The sequence below is a fragment of the Coturnix japonica genome, chromosome 38 (assembly GCF_054131305.1).
Source record: "Coturnix japonica strain WE chromosome 38, WE-NBRP24, whole genome shotgun sequence".
NCBI lineage: Eukaryota > Metazoa > Chordata > Aves > Galliformes > Phasianidae > Coturnix > Coturnix japonica.
In genome coordinates this window covers 1,540,540-1,562,500 of record NC_140700.1, presented here as the reverse complement: position 1 = coordinate 1,562,500, position 21,961 = coordinate 1,540,540, and the positions used below count along the sequence as shown (strand labels likewise).

The following is a 21,961-nucleotide window of genomic DNA, read 5'->3' as shown; positions in this document are numbered from 1 at the left end:
CCTATAGGGGAGCACGGCCCTATAAGGGAGCACAGCCCTATATGGGATCAGGGCCCTATAAGGGATCACGGCCCTATATGGGAGCCGCGGTGCGACTCCATGGGGCTGCCGGCCCTGCTGAGGGCTCTGCTGCGGGATCGGAACCATAGGACCGGACTGAACGGAACGGACCAAACTGGGACAGGACGGAACGGAACGGACCGAGCCGGGACGGGACAGAACCAAGCGGACCAAACCGGGACGGCAGGTATGGGAATAGGGGGGGGGGCAACGGCAGGGGGGGGCAATGTGACCGGGGGGTCACCTGGGGTCAGTGTCACTGGGGTCGCCATCATGGGGGTGTCACCGTATTGGGGGGGGGTCACCTGGGGTCACCATTACTGGGGTCACTGTCATGGGGGGGGGGGGGGGGGTCGCCATCATGGGGGGGTCAACATAATGGGGGTCAACTGGGGTCACCATATTGGGGGGGGTGTCCCCATCCCTGGTCGCCATTTGCCATGTTCCACCATATCTGTGTGTGTCCCCAGGTGTGTCGGTGTCACCACGGCTCAGCACAGCATCAGCAGGACCTCCCTTATCAGCAGGACCCCCCCCATCCCCCCTTATCACCATGTCCCCCCCTATCACCACCAAGGCCCTCCTTCTCACTATCACGACCCACTATCGCACCACCACAGCGCCCCCTGTCGGCCCGCCCCCTCTTATCAGCCCGCCCCCGTTTCCCGTCCCCGTTCTGCCCGTTCTGCCGCTTCATCCTGGCTCGTCCCCCTCCATCTTCCTCCTCCTCCTCCTCCTGCTGTTGTTCAACCCCCGGCTCCGCTCACGACGCAGCCGCAGCAGCGACTCCAGGGCACGATGGGCGCTCATCACACGGCGGCTGTAGGATAATGGGACCCCATAGGGGATAATGAGACCCCATAGAGACCAATGAGACCCCATAGGGAACAATGAGACCCCACAGAGACCAATGAGACCCCATAGGGGGCAATGAGAGTCCCCGTAAGGGACAGTGAGACCCCATAGGGGATAGTGAGACCCCTATAGGGCACGATGGGCGCTCATCACACGGCGGCTGCAGGGACAATGAGACCCCATAGGGGACAGTGAGACCCCATAGAGACCAATGAGACCCCATAGGGGATAATGAGAGCCCATAGGGGATAGTGAGACCCCACAGGGGACAGTGAGACCACACAGGGGACAGTGAGACCACACAGGGGACAGTGAGACCCCATAAGTGCCAATGGGACCCTAACCCTAACCCCCCCCCCAGCACTCACTTGAGGTTGGACAGCTCGAGGATCAGCCCCCCCAGCACCGCAGACGCATCCTCATGTGGTGCCACCTCATTCCTGGGGGCCAAAGGGGGTGAAAATAGCACCAATCCGGGGCTTTTTAAGCCCAAAATGAGCTCTGGGTTCTGGTGGGGGGAGGGGGGTCTGACCTGGGGGTGCAGCTGGGTGAGGCCGGGTCCCCATCGGCGTCCACAGGGCACAGAGGGGCTGCAGGCTGGGAGGGGGTGGGGGGCTGGGGGGGAAATGGGGTGAAATGGGGGCAACTGGGGCAACAGGGGATGAACTGGGGGGAACTGGGATGAATGGGGGTGAATGGGGGGGGATTGGGGGATATGAGAGTGAATCGGGGGGGACTGGGGTGATGTGGGGTGAATTGGGGTGAATGGGGGAGAATTGGGGGGATTGGGGGGGTCTGAGAGTGACAGGGATGAACTGGGGTGAATGGGGACAAATTGGGGGGGATTGGGGGAACTGAGGGTGACTTGGGGGGGGACTGGGGTGAACTGGGGTGAATTGGGGGGGATTGGGGGGATCTAAGAGTGACTTGGGGGGGAATTGGTGTGACTTGGGATGATTTGGGGGTGAATGGGGGGGAACTGGGGTGAACTGGGGCACCAAGGGCTGAACTGGGGGGAACTGGGATGAAATGGGGTGAACTGGGGGGATCTGAGGGTGACTTGGGGGGGGAACTGAGATGATTTGGGGTGAATGGGGGCAAATTGAGGGGGACTGGGGGATATGAGAGTGACCTGAGGGGGGACTGGGATGAATTTGGGTGATTTGGGGGTGAATGGCGGAGAACTGGGGTTAACTGGGGTAAGTTGGAGTGATTTGGGGTGAACTGGGGTAAATTGGGGCAATCTAGAGCGGAATGAGGGGTAAACTGGGGTGAACTGGAGCTCTATGGGGTGAAGTGGGACAATGTGGGGTGCAGTGGGGCGCTATGGGGCTGTTCCCTATGAGTTCTCATAGTACTCTGGCATTACCTGCAGCAGCTCGGTGTCCCCCCCTGGCACCCCCCTGTGCTCCGGTGCTGAGATGTGGGGCAGCCCCACAGTGCCAGCCCCATAGCGCTCCTCATGCTCTGCCCCACAAGTGGGCTCCACTTTGGCTGCCCACTCCCCCTCCAATGGCTCTTTGGTGGCCTCAATGCATTCTGTGCCCCCATCGGTGTCACTATGGGGCTGTGGGGTGCTATGGGGCTGTAGGTCCCCCATATCAGGGCTGTTCTAGTCCTCCTGCTGCTCGCAGCCATCCATCCCATCCTGGAACAAACCCCCCCATAACCCGTGTGCTCCCTGCCCCATAGCCATGGGGAGCTGTGGGGTGACGCTGGGGGGGCAGAGGCCCTGTCCTACCTGTGCCAATGGGGCCGCTGTGGGGCTGAGCTCCTCCATCACGCTGAGCTGTGGGGTGGCTGCTGGGCCTCCGTTATCAGAGCGGCTGGGAACCAAACAGACCCCAAACCCCATCAGCTGGGGGGCACCAGGACCCATTGCTGGCCCCAGGCCCCATTCCTACCCCCAAGCCCCATTTCTGCCCCCATTTCCACCTCCAGCCCCCCCTCTGCCCCCCACCCTCCCATTTCCCCCCATTACCTCTCTGTTCCATCTCCATGCACTGAGTCCATCCCTCCGCCATTGTCCAGAGCGTCGCCTCCAATCATGGCCCCCATACTGATGTCCTCCATATTGGTGTCCCCCCCATTTATGTCTCCCCCATTGCTGTCCCCCATATTGCTGTCTCCCCCCTTGGTGTCCCCCATATTAGTGTCCCCTCCACTTACATACCCCTCATTGCTGCCCCCTCTATTGGTGTCCCCCCCATTTCTGTCCCTCTCCTTGATGTCCCCTCCATTGATGTCCCCCTCATTGGTGTCCCCCATATTGCTGCCCCCTCCATTGGTTTCCTCTTCCTCGGTGCCCCCCATATTAGTATCCCCCCCCTTGGTGTCCCCTCTATTGATGTCCTCCCCCTTGGTATCCACTCCATTAGTGTCTGCCATATTGGTGTCCACCATACTGGTGTCCCCTCCCTTGCTGTCCCTCCCCTTGGTGTCCCTGTCCCCTCCATTTTTGTCCCCTCCATTGGTGTCCACCATATTGGTGTCCGCCATATTGGTGTCCCCCCCCTTGGTGTCCCCTCTATTGTTGTCCTCCCCATTGGTGCCCCATCCAATCATGTCCCCCCCCTTGCTGTCCGCCATATTGGTGTCCCCTCCATTGTTTCCCCCTCATTGGTGTCCCCTCTATTAGTGTACCCTCCATTGATGTCCCCCCCCTTGCTATCCCCCATATTAGTGTCCCCCCCATTAGTGTCCTCCATATTGCTGTCCACCATATTGCTGCCCACCATATTGGTGTCCCCTCTATTAGTGTCCCCTCCATTTGTGCCCCCTCCATTGATGTCCCCCCCCTTGCTGTCCACCATATTGTTGTCCCCACTATAGTCGTCCCCCCCCTTGTTGTCTCCCCTCAGTCCTGCCCTGACTTTGACATTGGGGCCATCATGGTGGTCAACACCTGCAAGAGGGACAGCAGCTGCTTGGACGCCATTTTGTGGCCATTTTGAGTCCCTTTGGAAACCATTTTGTGACCATTTGGTGGCCATTTTGAGGCCATTTTGCGGCTGCTTGGAGGCCATTTGGTGGCCATTTTGAGACCGCTTGGAGGCCCATTGGAGGACATTTTGAGACCATTTTAAGGCCATTTTTTGGACATTTTGAGGCCATTTTAAGTCATTACCTGTCACCTGGCTGCTCCTCCTTTTGCCCATGGCGCCGCTCACCTGAGGGGAACACACGCCCATTGAGCATTATTTCCTCACTATTTCCCCTCAAATCCCCTCTGGCCGCCCGGTCTCTCTCACTCCACGTCCCAGAATAACACCGTTATCCCGCTATAACGAAGCCCAATGGCGCCCATCCCGCCCCAAGGCCCTTCCCGGCCCCGCCGCCATTTTGCTTCACCTCAGCTCCCGCCCGACGCCTTCCCGCCTTTTTCACACCGCGTGCTCTGCGCCTGCGCCGCGCGGGGGACGCTGGGAGTTGCAGTCCCCGGAGAGACGTAACGCGGCGCAGCGCGGGGGACACTGGGAGTTGCAGTTCGCGGCGCGCCGTAAAGCGCAGCGGGGTGCGGCGCTTTTGCGACAGCGTCGCCGTAAAGTGCGGAGGTGTTGGCAGCCCCGTAGGAGGAAGCGGTGAGTGGGGACGGACCGGGACCGGGGGGGTCCGATGGGGGGGGATCGAACGGCGGGGTCCAATAGGGGGGGGATAGACCGGGGGGGGTCCAATGGGGGGGATCTAATGGGGTGGGGGTCCGATGGGGGGGGTTCAGTGGGGGAGGGGGGGGGTACAACGGGGGGATCCAATGGAGGGCGGGGGATTCAATGGGGGGAGGATACAATGGGGGGGGATCTAATGTGGGGGGGGGGGTCCGATGGGGGATGTACAACCGGGGGGGTCTGTGCTCTGTCACAGGCATACAAGCCTGTTGGAAGGAGTGCATTGAGGCTGCAGCGCCCAGATGATAAACCTGAGTTAGCTGTCACCAGCAACCAAGCTTACGGTTAATTTCTGAAACAAGATTAGTGATAGTATTTCCAGGCAGCTGGCACAGAAGCTTCTTGGATTACAGTGCTGACAACACACATTCACCAGAGCCAGCAATTACAAAAAAATTCCCCACTCCCACCAGACCTTGAAGGACAGAGACCAATTTAGGTTTCTTCACTCTCACGAAGGGGAGTAAGTAAGAAGTTTCACTCAGTAATTCAACCTTACAGAGGCTACTTAGTAATTCTGTGAATTTAAGGAATTATAAAATGATGGATAAAAATCAGAAGTATTTTGTATTTAAATATATGTATACATTATACAGTTATTCTAATGCGACATCAAATGATTACCATTTTGCCCACAGATGTGAGAACTGTTAAGAGAAAATATACTTGCTTTTAACCACTGTAGATCACCCATGGCACATACCTAAAGACAACATAACAGCTGAAAGCAGTAACTGGGAAAAACACTGTACAAAGTATACAGATTGGGCTGCACGTGCATCAAGTGATTTATTAACACAACAAGGTTGGGGGGGGAAGAAGAATTAAGTTTGATACCTGTTGTCTTCGTTTCTCCTCTTCAATAACAGCTTTGGCTTCTGCCTCTTTTATCTGTCCAGACATACAAAGTGATAAGTAACTGTTGTAAAAGCAGGTAAAACTATTATCTTACAGAGCCATAATTTATAGAACAGTTCTCAGAAAAGCGAGCAAAACCTTCACCAAGTGAGCTGTGAGCTTACTCAGATTCTAAAACATTCTGTGAAAAACCTCTATCAATTCATGTTTGAAAAACATGGAACATAAGAGACGCTACCATGTTATAAAACTAAACTTCTGACTAACTGGAAAATTCAAATGACAAATATAAAACCTGGGGAAAATATAAATATATATATTCATTAATACCAGGGAAAATTCCTTAATAAAGTCACTCTCTAAGCTTTCAGTAACTCAATCCTCAATTCAGCACACTGTACACTGATGGGTAAATCCTTATATATGTATGTAATTTACACTCACACACTTCATTCCAAGTAATTAAATATGCCCTGACTGCTAGAGCAAAAGGAAATCTCCACTTTAGTACCAAATGACATATTGGATAATGCATACTCATATTGTTCGACTGCTCTTGTCGTAATGGAAACTGTCAATGCAATTACATTTGCTTCACCATCAGAAAGTTTTATGAAAAATAAAACCTGGAACTACAACTGATCACTCTACAGAACTGTTACATAGCATTCAAGACAGCAAATTAAATGCCAGAAACTTAATCAGTTCATGCACCACTTCCTCATGTTTCCATAAAAGGCCTAGAAAAACAATGTGGATACTCTGTCTCTTTAGGTGAGATTATGCAGCAGTTTCTTTACTTCAAACAAAATTATTGGAGAGCATCCATGTTTACAATGGGCTGAAAAGCACATGCAGTTGCTGAAAGCTCTCTATAATTGTGGCAGTCACCTAATACTGTGTGACAGGAACACACAAGATAACACTTTGCTAACCTTCAAAGTAAAAGTAAGGCCTAAATGAAGTGCTTCTATAGCTCTCACTAGCAGTAATGATTTTATTATCATTGATTAGCACTTCTTGGCTGAAGAGGAAATCTCCAGTTCCAATGTACATTAAAAATAAAGAGGTAATAGAGCATTACCTTAACATAGTGTTTCATCAAGTGAGTTGACACTATCTACAAGTAGTGCAATTCTCAGCAATAAGCCAGATTCAGTAGTCCAAAAATTAAATGTGCAATTAAACTGTACGCTGAGTTACACTGCATTTCTTGCTATTACTGTCTTGAAAAAATAACGATCTGCCTGTTTTTTCCAACTTTTCTCAAGGCAATGAAGATAACATAACTAAAATGGATACACCACCTCAGACGCCTTCCGTTTCATTTCCTTGCATAACACATCACACTCCAGTGAAACTTGGCCTTCTTGTATCTTGCTGCACTGTACTTCCTGTTAAGTATAAATTGAATTGTTTGTAATTCATTTCCCTATATAAAAATTTAATTATAACGTTCATTTTGTTGGGAAAATTGTAAAACAATTTTATTCGGTATATTTACAGAATGAAGCTAATAAATAAATATTATTTGAAACTGTAACTGTATTCAAGCATCCTTTTCTATTTTCCTTCTTTCTGATAAGCTAAACTGAAACAAGGATAAATTAAATGGTTCAGTTTAATTTTTCTTGTCTTTTTTTTCACTTATTTATTTAAGACAAAGCAATATAACCTTGTGAACTGTTACAAAAGATACCATGCAAAGTAACTAATAAGTAACTCTTCTGAAACTTCGTATCAATTCTCTAAACTGGCTGAAACTACAGGGCAAGGTCTGGTCATGGGAAGATCTCCCCTACTTCCTTCTCCTTCCTCCCCCTTACATTGAAGGCCAAAAAAAACCAAAAACAAACAAACAAACAAAAAAAAAAAAACCACCAACAAAACCAAAACAGAATACCAGCACAGAGAGAAAGTTATAATCTATACCACTAGCCTATGAAGAATTTTGTCAGGAAAGCACAGTAACATAGCCAGAAGCTATTCTGGTTTTCATGCTTTCTGACAATATGCAGAACAATTTTCATAGCATACAGCAAAATCCAAAAACTAACTTCTTCAGAGCAATTCCAGCATGTTAAGATAAACCACCTGCCTAGATGGTTAAGAATATGGTCCACTACAAGTTGTGGGTTACAAATTCAAGTGGTTTATACGACCTTGCATGTTTACATGCATAGCCTCATGATGCAACAGTTAACTTCAACACCAGAAAAGGAAGAAAAAATCCTCCTGTTTTGCACTCAAATTATGAGCTCCTACATTTGATATTAATTGTGATGGTTCAGATGAGGCATATTTACAGAGCAGCTTGGAATACGTGTCCTGTCAACTCCCAACTCCACCAGTAGTATACACAGACAGAAGACTGGTAGAGGAGAATTCAACTGCAAATATTAGGTACTCAATTCTGTTTCTCCTTATCTTCAAGATCGCAGGCTGCAGGCACAAAAGACTAAATATACAGGTACACTATCCTATCCAAGCTAAGAAAGAAGTACACTATCTGTACTTCTTACAGCTGTATAGCTGTAAGTATGCAGCTCCAAGCAAATATGCATAAGGACCTTCTGGAATCAAAGATACCCTAATTACGGTCTCAGGCAAGGGCAGATGCATAAAGCAAACGTTAAAAGACATCATCTTTCACACTACAGAAACGAGTCATATTTCTGCAGTCAGATTAGCTGCAACTAATACACAGTCCAATTATCAGTGGCTTATTGGTTCTACCATCATTTACCCTCTACACTGTAGCTCTCTGTACAAAAGAGAGCATGGATTGGGGGCTTGACCTGGAAACAGTGAGATGATATTTAAGGTGGGGATAGTGTTTTCTTCTCTTTCTGAAGGAAAACACCATTTCACTAGGAATCAGAAGGATCACTTCGTGGCTATTTAAATAAGTGGGCTGTCATCATATAAGAATTAATTTTTATTAATTATATAATTAACTCATAACAACCTTTCCACCTTATTAAAATCAAATTTACAAGATTGAGGGGGGGGGAAAAAAGTAACCGTCATCATATTAAAGGACCATAAAACTTTCAGAATAGCAGATCTGGAATGTTCCATTTCAGGCCACTGTAAAAGTGAAAAGTGAGCATCCTAAACATTAATTTCATTGCTTCTTGCTACCACATTTCAGTTGGACATCCACATAATCACTGAAGACATCCCGGAACTCTGGGACAATAAAATGTGAACTGGTCTGAAATAGCTATACAGCGTCAGAACTCAGCAGAAGATGATAACACATTTCAGTTTTCCAAAAACAGTATGAAAATTAGGGACAGCAACAACTAGATGTAACAGAGCTATCATGGAAATACCCATCTTCCTTATTCAATTAAGTCTGGCATAAGAAACAAGACCTCAAAGATCATCAAGTCCAACTGTAAACCTATATCTTAAGGAACAAGAAGCAGAAGTATACACGCAACCAATGATATTATTGATTTTACTGAACACAGTAGAGTAAGAAAAACTGAAATTAGTAAGAGCACTTAGTCACAACAAAATAATTTATCCTCAGCAGAAGTCAACATTTCAACTTACAAATAAATCAAAGCTCGTTATTTATAAGCAGAGACTGCTCAATTTGAAGCACGTACTCTGGGCATTACCATCCTTTCTCTTGAACATGCGCCCTGCAAGATCTGAGATTTCTGAAGACATTTCTTGGAGAAGCTAAGAACTCTGGGGAAACTGCATCTGTGTGGAAAGCTCAGAAGTTAACCGGGTCTTGAAAATAATTTAAGCATGCTTTGTTCAAGCCAGATAGTGAATTTTTCATTAAGTTAACACTTGTCAAGAGGTCACAGCAGCCTCTGGTTTTCCCCTCATCATACTTGATAGCTATAAGCTTTGTCCTTTATCTCTGCTGAAAGCTAAGGATGCTGATGCCTCTGTTTGCTTTAAGGGCCTCAGACAACCATCAATTAGGAATTCAAAACATCTGTGACTGTTCCAATCTATGTAATTATAAACTTCTCAGTTCCTAATGAGGAAAATGTGCTTTGACTTCTTAAATCACTCCAGATCATCTGATTATTTTCCTAATGGAACTACAAAAATTGAAGTGTGCTTGAAGATAAAGGTATTGCAAATCTGGGAGCTAACATTTTCTACAATGAATTTTATGTTCCTTAGTGAATATTTTGATTGTTCCACCCAGACTTTCAGCTGCTGTTGCTGCTCCGCTCAAGTAACTGATTCTATTCCAGTCTTGACCAGAGACAATCCATGTACACAAGCCTAGGAACATACAAAGAAAATGTGTCACTCTCAGAACTGCAACTCCAAAACTTACCTTTTTCAGTGGCTTACAAGGACACTTGAGTTTAACCTTCTGGCTGCAGTTCAGAGGACAATCACCTGAATGGCAAATCTCTTTACACCGGTGACCACAAGGCAACTACAAGCAAAACAAGAAATACCCCACCAATGAATAACTGAAATTGCATGCAGTCTATGAACTAGTTTTATTTCAGACACAGCAGCTAAACAGAAAACTCATTCAGCTCATCAGGTTTGTCTTCCTACCTGCAAAACTGGAAAGAAAAAGGTCAACTTATTTCACTAGTTACTCAGAGTTTTTTGGTTCACATGGAATTATTTATCTTTTACTGGGAACGCTTGATCAAAAAACAATTTTTTCTTTCAAATGTTACAGGAACAGTCATCTCCACAATGATTCATATATCGACTGCCCTAACTACCTGTATGATGGAGAAATAAAAGTAGATGAAGTAAGAAGGAACTGAAAACTGAAATGAAGTGTGATGTGACCCAGCCTGACCCACAAATTGCTAACAAGAGGGTAGAATTAGAAGCAAAAATACCACAAAACTAGGTTTTATGTGCAAGAACCTTGCAAACTATGCAGGAGTCAAATACAGGCCACCAATATTCTTACACCTGAATTAATTTCACTAAATCCTAAATTTCTGCATTTGGTAAATTATCCTGTTTTTGACATCTGATAAATAGCATTTCCTTTTTTTAAACTATCAGTGAAAATTTTAACACTTATAATGAAACTATTATTATTCCTTACTGTATATTATTATTCATTACTGGGATAATTTAAATATGCTGCTGCCTTTTAGGGATGTAACAGTGTTCCCAGAACGACATTAGAGATTAAAAAAATAATTCACCAGAATATAAACAAGTTTTCTTCCACAGCGTGTTGGGAGCTCAACTGACCTTGCTCAGGTCCCAAACAAAATCTTCATAACGATGATTTTTCATTTTCAATTACATAAATCAATACTGTCATATACTGTTTATAAACAAAGGCAATAACTCATGTAAGATACCCAACTGATTCATTTATAAAGGTAGGTTTAAACAATATCACTCCCTGTACAGAAAGTGTTGGGAGAAAACACACTGGACAAATGACCACAGAGGCTCTTCCAGGATCCCACCTTAAGAGGCAAGAGCTTTTCCACTCATTTACATTTATTTTATCCAGACATTAGATCTTATCCACAGACTGAAAAACTTCTCTACTGTCCTTCCATAACAGGCTCTTTATTCCCATAATATTCTCTTCATTGAATTCCAAGCAGCTTCAATCAATGTTTCTTGAATATAGTAGCCAGAACTGCAGGTAATATTCCAGCTGGAAGAACATTGTACAATGCCTTAATTGCAGCTTATTCTCCACAGAATATCTTTCCCTATACATCTTCCACTCTCATGTTCACTTCTCTCCAGTTATTCATGCTGCAACAGTAAGGATTTCTACTGTCTCCCAGGAGGGTTGTTATTGGCCTTGACATGCCCAGTCTCACTGGTTTTTCTGTATCTGTACCATGTCCCAAACGCATGTGTTCTGCTGCACATGCATTTCCTCAGTTGTCACCTACTGACAACACACCACAAATTCTCATAAGAAAATCCCAAAGAGTTTTTGGTGCCAAGGTCATTACTGCAAACAGTGCAAGATGAGCCCTCAATTTGAGCCCTTGGAAAATCCCCTTATTGCCAACATTTCTCGTTCCAATCACTCCTGCAGGAAATTTTGTTGTTGCTTATGGCTTTTGAGGTGGTTGCCCTAAATAAAAAAAAGAACCACAAGCAGTTGTTTCCTTCAGCAAACACCAACTCTCGCAACGATCATCTCTTTTACATGAATTAGCTGTTTACTGTCTGGCACAGCCTCAAGAGCACAAGTGAAGTATGACATACGGGTCTACATCTCTTCTCTTTGTCTGGAGGAAAAAAGGAATTGGTTGTTCTATCAAAGAAGGAATTCAGTTTTGTCTGGCACAACTGATCACCTGCAAATCTACTTGAACTCTGCCTCATTGTTAAAAGATGGGTTAGATGCTCATGATTAAGCCTTGCACATGCTGAAGTCAGGCATGCTTCCATTAATAATGTCAAAGCCTGAACAGTTACATACCACCAGAGCACAGCACAGGAATAAACTTAATGCAATACCAAAAATTGTATTTGCTTATTGAGTTCATACACAGCTCACATTCAGTGGGATGCAGGACAAGAATGAAGCTGACAGTTTCAGCTGCTTCTCAACCCCTCCAGTGCAAACACAACATATAGACTCATGGGAAGCAGTTCTATGAGTGGCAAAACAACAGCCCCAAGAGCTAAGAGAACAGAAGCAATCCAACCAGTTCTGCCAGATAAGTGCTGTAGTGGGAAGGGAGGTGGTTTTGTCCATTTATTTTTTGCAAATGTTGAGGTGCTAAAATATAATGTGTTTATCCCCTTAGATCTTTTTCACTGTAAATATTCTGTTGTTAATAGCCAGTAAACTAAAGGCTGAAAAGAACAGGCCTTATATTTGTCATAGCAAGCCCATTAAAAGAAAGCAGTATAACCCACAACTCTGAAAACAATCAAACAGAAATCTTCATGAGCATTTTCCACTTTGGGAATGCATTTAAATCCTAACATTATGCCTGGTGATGACAAAAACCGTCAACATTTATGGATGCTTAACTAATCTTCACCAGCAGGTAATAAGCTATCTGTTAATGCACACATGAGAATAACCCCACTCTTGAGCAGCTGTCTCAAAGTTACAAACAAAAGCCAAGCTTATCACTTCCAACCCATGGGGCAGACTCACCAGTTTTAAAGTGTAGCTCTGCTCTCAGAGCTCTGTGAAAACCTCTACTGCTGAAGCTAGACACTGAGAAGGATACATGCTTATGATAGAAGCAAAGCTTTCATTGCACAGTAATAAAATGTAATGGAATACTGGCGGGGAGGTTCAACCTCTACTGCCATCCCACTAACATCTGCCTCTGATGTCATGGGCTGACATAATAAAATAGGAGGCATTACTTTCAGAGCAGCCCTCATAGATGCATCACAATGGGGTCCCATGTTTTACAATAAGATAATAGCAGAATGCACAGTAAAAGCACAAAGTACTGTTATTTTGTTGAAAAAATAATAATTACACGGAGCAAAGAAAAACATGTTAAACAGACCCACAACTACTGGTAATGGACATGTAAGCAATGGAAACAGATATGACTGTTAAAACTTTCGTTTAAGATCTGTCCCAAAACATCTGCTAACGTGATCATAAGAATTTAATCACCCCTGATTGAAAAAAGTTACATTTCCTTCAACAGGATATTTAGCTATTGCTACCAAACAAAGCAAAGAACTTTTTAATTAAAGCTTCACATCCAACAGCTGTAGCAGTATCAAAGACTTTGCTTCTCCCTTTAAGCAGATAGGAAATACGAGCTGTACCGCACAACATTTGAAGTCTTTCTTAATAGCTCAATACTACCACATGCAAAACAAAAGCATGAAACCTGGCAGGACTTTTCAATTCCTGCTGTATTTTTCCCAAGGCACCAGAAAATACAGCTGATTTTCATAATCCTTGGAAGAAGCACAACACCTGCAATTCAAGTACAATGCTTTCCACCATTTCCATTAATCAAAAAGACAAACATCTCAAAGCTTCAGGAGAATACTGTATTCCATTGAACCTAAACTGCACTATGCCGAACGTGGTGGAGTTACAGAATACACTGATTTTTAATAAACATTAGTTTTCCTGAGCTCTTCTGGTAAACCAAGCTCAGATTCTGACACCGAAAAGGAAATTCTCATAAAAACTAACCTGGTATTTACTTTTGGGCTGCTAAGATAACACAAAAACATTTCAGATTTGGTGTTGAGGAGACAATTCTATTTAGGCATGAAGAAATTAAGAAGAACAGAGAGTACTTCTGAGGTTATCAGAACAGGATTAGGGAAAGCAGGAGGAACAGAAAAACAAGGACAGGAACTACATGAAGCAGGACTGTGCTAACACATTTCAAGAAAATTACTAAGACAGAACTAGAAACACAGGAAGAGAAGAGAATGTATTTTTATGTAACTGATTACACTACAAAGTTTTGCATGTAGATGAAACAAGATAAATCCATATCTACAGGAATGAGAAGAGTTAACCAAAAGACTTATCCAACTAAAACAGACCCTGCTGTCTTGAGTCTTCTGTTCACATCCCACTGAATTCAATTCTAAAAAGGCCCTGCTCTACAAACGATGCAATTCTGAATTGCAGACTTGAATTCAGTAGTACTACTGGATGGATTTTAAACCTCAGACTGAGTCTTGGGAATACATCCAGAAAAATCTCAACAGTTAACATTAATCAAAATCAAAGAAGAGATATGGAAAAAATCTTTGAAGAGAACCTGAAGTACAGGAACACACAATTCATGTTAAGAGATTAGAAGTACTCCTGAAAATAAAGAGGAGGAAGCGTTGCAGCAAATAAAACCAAAGTAACAGAGAAGGAAATGGAAGGACAAAAGTTAAGAGGTAAACAGTGAAATAAATCCCCTGCCGGGAAGAGAACTTTCAGACATCCAGGTGAGAAGATTGTGACAGATGGATTCATTTACTCAAGTAAGACAAATAAAGAGGATGTGCAAAACGAAGACATCACAAAGACAAGGGCAGAAAGCAGAAGATGCAAGTAGACACACAGCAAAGAGTCCAGAATTTCTATTGGGGTTACATGGATTTGTTAACATAACCTTGTCTGAAAAACAGAGACTCTTGGGAAGCAGGCAGGAATACTCTCAGTTTTGCAAGTTACTCAAAACCAGGAAAGTCTTTCTAGTAAAAGACTGGACACTTCTGAAACCAGAAAATAATGCAACACAGGTTTTGAATCTATGTCTATTCAGTTGAGGCAGAATTCAGGCAAGGTGAGACAACAGATCTCAGACTAGAGGACTCCACAGGCAAAGCAGCACAACGGAACAGAAAGCAAACAGTGCAGAAGGACAAGCTGAATCAAATTACTTCTGAGTGCCAACTACATACTACTGGAGACAAAGTACAAGGCCAAAACAGAGTAAAAAAACAATAAACAATTTCAGGATTAAGTATTCTCAACCCTTTGAAATTATGCACAAGCCTTTTCTTTACAGCTGGGATGCAGGATTTCTGAGAAATTCTGAAGTGTTTAACAGTGGAAACACTTTCCAAAATATTCCTGACTATTCACGTTTTTCTACTTTGTAAATTTCCTAATTCTACAGTAGGGAAACAGAGTGAAGAAAGGGCTGTCACCCCTGCCACAACTAATGACAACTAAAGAACAAAGGCACAATAGTAAGTAATACATAGATTTCTGAAAACACACAAGCAGCACAGAATAACAGCACTGGGAGGGACTAGGAACAAGTCATTTTGCCCGTCCCTCATGTCTTACAGCAATAAAATCCATAACTAGACTAACCCCAATATATGTCTAAGCTGTTACTGATGAAAATTCTGTAGCTTTTCCAACCTATTCTTCCCAAGCTCTACAAGCTTTACTACTCAAAGGCAGTAACTAACACGAATCTTCCTAACTGATACAACCACTAGTTCATAGCCTGTTTGCCGTATAACAAGTTTACTATTCTTCTTCACAGCAACCCTTCATATAGTCACATACAACAAAGCAATTAACTCCTTTGTCTTAAGCTTCAAGCTACTCAATATGTTTCACTAGCACAGTCAGTCATTAAGAATTCATTTTACTTAGGTCCTGTGCAGTTGTTTTTTTTTTCTCTTTTCTTGTTTCCTAAAACTGTTGTGCAGACAGTGATCACTGACCCTGCGCAAGAAAAATCACAAATACACTCCTCTGTATTTGTCCCAACCAAAGAGTATCCTGTTGAGAAAGTCTGTTCAAGATCAGTTTTCAACCACATCAAAGGACATACTCTTCCTCATTCAACCTCAGCAGCTTCAAGCTTCAGCTTTCAAGCCATGAATGAAGTATTCACTGATACTGTCCTGGAGTCCTTAACCCTCATAGAATAAAAAAATCATTACGGTTGGAAATACCTCTAAGACCAAGTCCAACCATCAACCTATCACCACCACGTTTGCAGCGTTTGAGGCACGGACTCAGATGTGAACGATCCAAATCGTTTATTACAAGTTCTCACATCCCTTATATACCTTCACAAGTTGTTATTTTCTAACTTTCCCGTCCGCCCTTACAACTTTCCCAACCACCTTTACATGTCAACAAAGCATTCTACAGAACCCTTTTCAACTGTCCATGCAGGCACGTATCCAATCAGAGCTGTGAGACCCTTCTCCTTGCAGAGGTGTCCTTGGTTCTCATGCTGTTTATCTTGCTCCACAGCTGCTGCTCTGAACAGCTTTTCTTGTATGTAGTGTATTAGGCGAAATCGGACCCTCGGGATGTAACGTGATAAGCCCTCCCCTGCTTGGTCATGCAAATGTAAAAAAGGTATAGGTGAAACAGGATACCTATATAAGGGACCCTCACATTCCAATAAACGCCATTTGCCATGTGCTCTCTTGTCACTGTCCCGGCATTTGGCCCAGCCGCGGATAGTCAGGGATGAACACAGGACAACTCAGAACTACAACTGGTGACCCCGACGTGCCCTGGCTGCGGCTGCTTCTATGCGGCTGGTTCCTGCTGCGAGCGACACACTTTCTTCTTTTCGTCGCGGAGTAGACAGAAGCCCGGTTGGTGGGGGAGCGGCCGTACCCCTCCATTGTTGGGACACTTACGCCGGATACCGACTGCGGGTCAGTGGCGCTATGGAAGCCGTGGTTAAGGTACTCTTCTCTTCCTGTAAATCTCTCTCTCACAAACAGGCCCCTTCTAGGAAGGAGCTGTTTGCTCTTCTTTCTTTGCTAGAGAAGGAGGGGCCGCTGGCGGCTCCCTCAGATATTTACGACCCTGCTAATTGGGACGGGATTACTTCTGTGTTGGCACAGCACATTCTTGCCACGCAGAAAGCCTCAGAGTTTAAGACCTGGGGTTTGGTTTTGGGGGCCCTCAAGGCGGCCCGCGATGAGAAACTCGCTAACGATCGAGCAAGATCGCTCCTGGGGTTAGAGCCCTGGGGGGGGAGTTCTGCTCTTTCCAGGGGGGAGGATAAGATGGTGGGCTCCCCAGAGGTCCAAGCAGCGGAGTTAGTCACAGGGGAAGTGGCTGCGCTCACAACTGCCGCCCTACAAGCAATGAAAGCGGCTTGGAAAGAAGGGAAGATAGATGCTCAGGTTGGGGCTGCTTCAGGAATTGGGTCGGGAGGCTTTTTCTCTTACAGATGTGAGGATTTGAAAGACAAAGACAAGGTGGTGCGAGCCATCCCGACCGCACCCATCACTCCGGCTGAACAACAAGCAGATGGCCCTGTCCAGCAGCATTCCACACATTCCACATCCTTATCTCTTGACCAGCAGAAGCCTTCCTCGGAGGCCCCATATCGGTATCCAAAGCAACCGGTATCTTCTGCACTCCTTCGCCCATCCTTGGGGGTGGGGAAGGGGAGTGAGCAGGGGCGGGAGGATGGGTCCCTTCCTCGAGATGGGATGGGTTGTGGGTGTGGCTCCGCCCCGGGGGGCGGGGTGGATAGGCGTAACCAAGATGGAAGCCAATCCACATCAGCGGGGGCGGAGGCGGAGGCGTTCCTAGTCATCATAACCCTTCCCCAAGAGGGTGGGCTACTGGTCCACCTCTACCTGGGGGGAAGGGGAAGGGAGAACAAGAGCGACCAAGTCACGGATTGGTCAAAGATAAGGGAGGCATTCCTTTTTATCGTTAATTGGGGGCCCGGTCAGGGGGCCCCGGGCTCGAGTGGAGTCTCTGAAGCAGAAACAAAACCTGCTGACGAGCGAGCTACTTTAGCCAGAGTTGGAGTCGGTTAAACTGCTGTTAACAACTTTGAGAAGTTTTTTTTTCATCTATGCTTTTGTTTGTTGTGGTTGTGGACTGTGATTGATATCAGTCCTTGGATGTGTTAAAACTACATAATTTGGTTACGGCTTGAAGATTGGTGGTTTAAGTAACTTGTAACGTATCTTGGAATTTGGAAAGTTTTGTGTATGCACCTCTTGGGGAAGTGAGAAAGTAATTTTTTGACGTTTGTGCTTCTCCAAGAAGTTTATTGCTTTTGAAAAACCTAGAAGTGTTTGCAGACCTTTTTTCAGGTCATCCTGGATTTCTGGTACTTCCTTCACAGTGATAATCATTCCTTTCTTTCACCTCTTTTTTGTCAAACTGGTTATGATTTGCATGTAACTCCTCCATAGTGTTTCCAAATGAAATGAGCCAAGGGACCTATCTAATATCTGTTAGTTGTGGTCACAAAAGAGATCTATCATAAAGACCTTTGCACTAATGTTTTTCAGTGTCAGCTCCAGCCCAGTGGTATCAGTGGACAATAATCATCCTTAAAACTATACTACTTAAGTAAAAAAGAAGGAATAGAGATGGCACTTCCAGCAGGAAGGCTTGCTAAAATGACATATGTATTGAACCTTTAAATCAAAGATGTGATGATGGACAACAACCAGTAGCCCTAACTTCATTTTAGTTAACAAGGAAAGAGTGAAAAGTCATGGAAAAAATATGATAATATTAAAGAATTTGGAATCAGGTTAATGGGAAGGCCCATTCCTGCTGATAACTTGGAGGAGAGGAAGAATGCTTAGGATAAACTGTATTGGTTATTGTCACTGTCTTTGTGATTGTTAGATGTTTATGGTATGTGAAGTATGAATGCTATATGGAAGTGGAATTATTAATGTTACATGGAAGTGTAATTGAGGGTACGAGTAGTGGAATTGTGAAAAACAAAAAAACAGCAAAAAAGTTACAGAAGAACAGTGAGTTAAAATGTTGAAAGTGATCCGCTCTAGCCAGAGAAGTTTAAGTGCCAGCAAGAGAACACAAACCCCCGCGCTGCCCCTTCTCACTGCCTACCCCCCCCCCACCCTCCGCCACTTGTGATAGTAAACAAATCGTTACTTCCGAATGGGGGCAAAAGCAAAACATTCTGAGTGCTCGTGCCCCTAGTTTAGTGTTAATCACTGCCCCTGCTAGGACCAGTATTACAGACAAAGTGTTTGTCTGGCAGTAATTGTTACAATCTTTCGGTTTTCTCCCTCTTTGTCCGCAGAACTGATTGCACCTCTTGCTAGTCCGAGCAAGAATGTCTTCATTTTCTCCCAATAATATACACATTGAGGGAACTAGGGTAGGGTTCTTGGACAAATTTGTTGATGGGGCTTGGAAATTGTATAGAGGGGGAATTGTGGTGATGGAGTTGGATGGAATGGTGGCAGCTGTACTAGAGCAGGTCCTGAAGATCCCAGGATGAATTTTGCCCCCAGTGGGCTGAATGCAACGTGCACACAGCAGTGCAAAGATATTCGTTCTTTGGCAGTTACAGGTGCATCTCACTCTATACTGCATCAAGAATTACTACCCATAGATGATTTTGCAACTATAGTAGTAGGTCAACAAGAAAAGCTTACCAATTAAATTAAATAAAGAAGGAGCTAAGGGTAAAGCAAGTAACAAACAATAGGAATAAGTAACTATAGCTCCAAATAACTTTTCTGAGTAGTTTGTATTGTAGAGAGATCTAATATAGTGGTTTGTTGTCTTTTAAGAGCAGGTGTTCCACCTGGGCTCTGTATCATGCACTGGCCATGCATGTATGGAGCACATGTGAAAAAACCTTGCAATCTCTAAGCAAGAATTAAAACAGGAGAGAATCTGTGATGGGTGAGAAAGGCAAAGTGCACTTTGAAGCAGGGGACGCCCTGCAGGCACTGCCTATCACATTCACCACTATTGTGTTCCTTCTCTCTCCTTTTGGTGGTTTGCCACCTCATAGTTATCGATAAGTAATAATACATTAACTTATAAATTTTCATTTATAGAGTTGTCTAAAATGAATGCTTGAATGACTGTGTATGTGTCAACTCAAAAAATTATGATGTTACATGTAACCTTATGTTTAGTGTATTATCAGTCAAGGTTTTGACTGAGTGATGATGATTATGTTAACATTTAAGTCCCCTGCAGCTCAGCGACACTGGGCCACTGCCATCATGGTCCTTGGTGTGCTGCGACACATCAAGACAGACAATGGCTCATGCTTCATCTCGAGATCTGCTCAAGGAGCATTGGGGAATATCTCACTCAACAGGCATTGTTGGGAATTCCCAGGGACAAGCAATTTTGGAGAGAGCCAACCGCCTCCTCAAAGAGAAGATTCGTATGCTTGGGGAGGGGGAAGGGTACTCAGGCAGAATCCCAGTAGTACAACAGGGTGAAATTTTAGCTCATGCATTATATGCTCTGAATCATTTTGAGCGAGGAGAAAGCATGAGAACCCCTACCCAGAAACACTGGCAACCAAGGGTCCTTCAGGAGGGCCCACCAGTAAAAGTTAAAGATGACAGTGGGTCCTGGGAATCAGGATGGACTGTATTAGTGTGGGGCAGGAGGTTTGCAGCAGTAAAGAGCAATGAGACTGGGGATATTCAGTGGGTATCCTCGCGTCGAGTTAAACCAGAATTGGCTAAACAAAACAAGAAGGCTAAGGAAGTAACAAGAGTTGAGTGTTTCTTCATAGGATTTGCCAATTGGATGCCCGAAGAGATTGGAGAACCCAGAACAAAAGAAGCACAGGAAGACGCTCCTGTTGATACCAAAGAAGAAGAAGGGACGTGAATCCCCTGACAAAGAATCTTTGCTGCCTACGAGAATTACTGTGTTGACATTTATATACCTCATGTGTTTATTGTGGTCACCAGTGGGGGGCATTCACCTGCTTAAACAGCCAGGAAACCTTTGGGTTACATGGGCTAATCAGACGGGGAATATGCATTTTTGCCTTTTGAATCCTTTCTGATCGCCGAAGTCGCCTGACTCGGAGCCGTCCCGGACCGATCAGCAGCGGCTGACCGCGTGGTCAAGGGGGATCTCGGGCGGTTCCTTCAAGCAGGGAACCCCCGGGTAGAGGAGAAGCCCGGCAGCTCTCAAGGAGCAGCTGACGCAGCCGCTGACGCAGCGTGTGGGCGTTCCCTGCCTACGGAGGGAGATTTAAACGGGCACATTGCTCGGCAGAATCCTTTCTGATCGCCGAAGTCGCCTGACTCGGAGCCGTCCCGGACCGATCAGCAGCGGCTGACCGCGTGGTCAAGGGGGATCTCGGGCGGTTCCTTCAAGCAGGGAACCCCCGGGTAGAGGAGAAGCCCGGCAGCTCTCAAGGAGCAGCTGACGCAGCCGCTGACGCAGCGTGTGGGCGTTCCCTGCCTACGGAGGGAGATTTAAACGGGCACATTGCTCGGCAGAATCCTTTCTGATCGCCGAAGTCGCCTGACTCGGAGCCGTCCCGGACCGATCAGCAGCGGCTGACCGCGTGGTCAAGGGGGATCTCGGGCGGTTCCTTCAAGCAGGGAACCCCCGGGTAGAGGAGAAGCCCGGCAGCTCTCAAGGAGCAGCTGACGCAGCCGCTGACGCAGCGTGTGGGCGTTCCCTGCCTACGGAGGGAGATTTAAACGGGCACATTGCTCGGCAGAATCCTTTCTGATCGCCGAAGTCGCCTGACTCGGAGCCGTCCCGGACCGATCAGCAGCGGCTGACCGCGTGGTCAAGGGGGATCTCGGGCGGTTCCTTCAAGCAGGGAACCCCCGGGTAGAGGAGAAGCCCGGCAGCTCTCAAGGAGCAGCTGACGCAGCCGCTGACGCAGCGTGTGGGCGTTCCCTGCCTACGGAGGGAGATTTAAACGGGCACATTGCTCGGCAGAATCCTTTCTGATCGCCGAAGTCGCCTGACTCGGAGCCGTCCCGGACCGATCAGCAGCGGCTGACCGCGTGGTCAAGGGGGATCTCGGGCGGTTCCTTCAAGCAGGGAACCCCCGGGTAGAGGAGAAGCCCGGCAGCTCTCAAGGAGCAGCTGACGCAGCCGCTGACGCAGCGTGTGGGTGTTCCCTGCCTACGGAGGGAGATTTAAACGGGCACAAGGAGGGCAGCGACTAGTCGCTGCCCACCAGAAACGGTCAGGAAGAGGCGGGGCTCGTGCACCTCTTGACTTCCTGTTTCAGCTCTGGTAAGTATTCTGCTCCAACATGGGTGCTCCCCGGCGAAAGGCTGCTACCAGAAACACTGAGGAGGCCAAGACAAGGGTCCCGATCTCACAGAAACGGGAGGCAGCAACCAAG

General features: G+C 45.9%; 4 protein-coding genes and 1 long non-coding RNA gene across 8 annotated transcripts in view; 2 read left to right on the top strand and 3 right to left on the bottom strand.

Annotated features, from left to right (window-relative positions):
* The window catches only part of LOC146754766 (uncharacterized), a 9,003-nt gene extending 8,333 nt beyond the window's left edge, over window positions 1–670 (bottom strand). Inside the window, exon 1 of the transcript XR_014938636.1 lies at window positions 1–670. This exon is cut by the window's left edge and continues 869 nt beyond it. The gene's annotated coding sequence lies outside the window, so the exon portion shown is untranslated.
* The window catches only part of LOC107324630 (zinc finger CCCH domain-containing protein 11A), a 108,283-nt gene that overhangs the window by 24,741 nt on the left and 61,581 nt on the right, over window positions 1–21,961 (bottom strand). The window lies entirely within an intron of this gene.
* LOC146754762 (protein MANBAL-like) overlaps window positions 1–21,961 on the top strand; it is a 100,118-nt gene that overhangs the window by 60,541 nt on the left and 17,616 nt on the right. The gene's annotated exons all lie outside the window — the stretch shown is intronic.
* Window positions 724–3,249, bottom strand: LOC146754765 (uncharacterized). Of its 3 annotated transcripts, none has more exons than XM_085526824.1 (5): window positions 2,897–3,249; window positions 2,657–2,741; window positions 1,448–1,530; window positions 1,284–1,355; window positions 724–880 (listed from the first exon to the last, which is right to left on the bottom strand). In XM_085526824.1, exons 1-5 carry the CDS (start codon window positions 3,226–3,228, stop codon window positions 754–756), a joined length of 699 nt encoding a protein of 232 aa, XP_085382950.1. In that variant the 5' UTR covers window positions 3,229–3,249; the 3' UTR covers window positions 724–753. The 3 variants fall into 3 exon arrangements, with proteins under 3 accessions (XP_085382950.1, XP_085382952.1, XP_085382951.1); XM_085526826.1 differs by lacking the exon at window positions 2,897–3,249 and adding an exon at window positions 2,285–2,563 and having other exon boundaries at window positions 734–880; window positions 2,657–2,744; XM_085526825.1 differs by lacking the exon at window positions 724–880 and adding an exon at window positions 1,027–1,075.
* Window positions 4,777–6,981, top strand: LOC146754764 (uncharacterized). The gene is made up of 2 exons (XR_014938845.1): window positions 4,777–5,043; window positions 6,710–6,981. It is a non-coding gene; the product is annotated as an uncharacterized LOC146754764 (long non-coding RNA).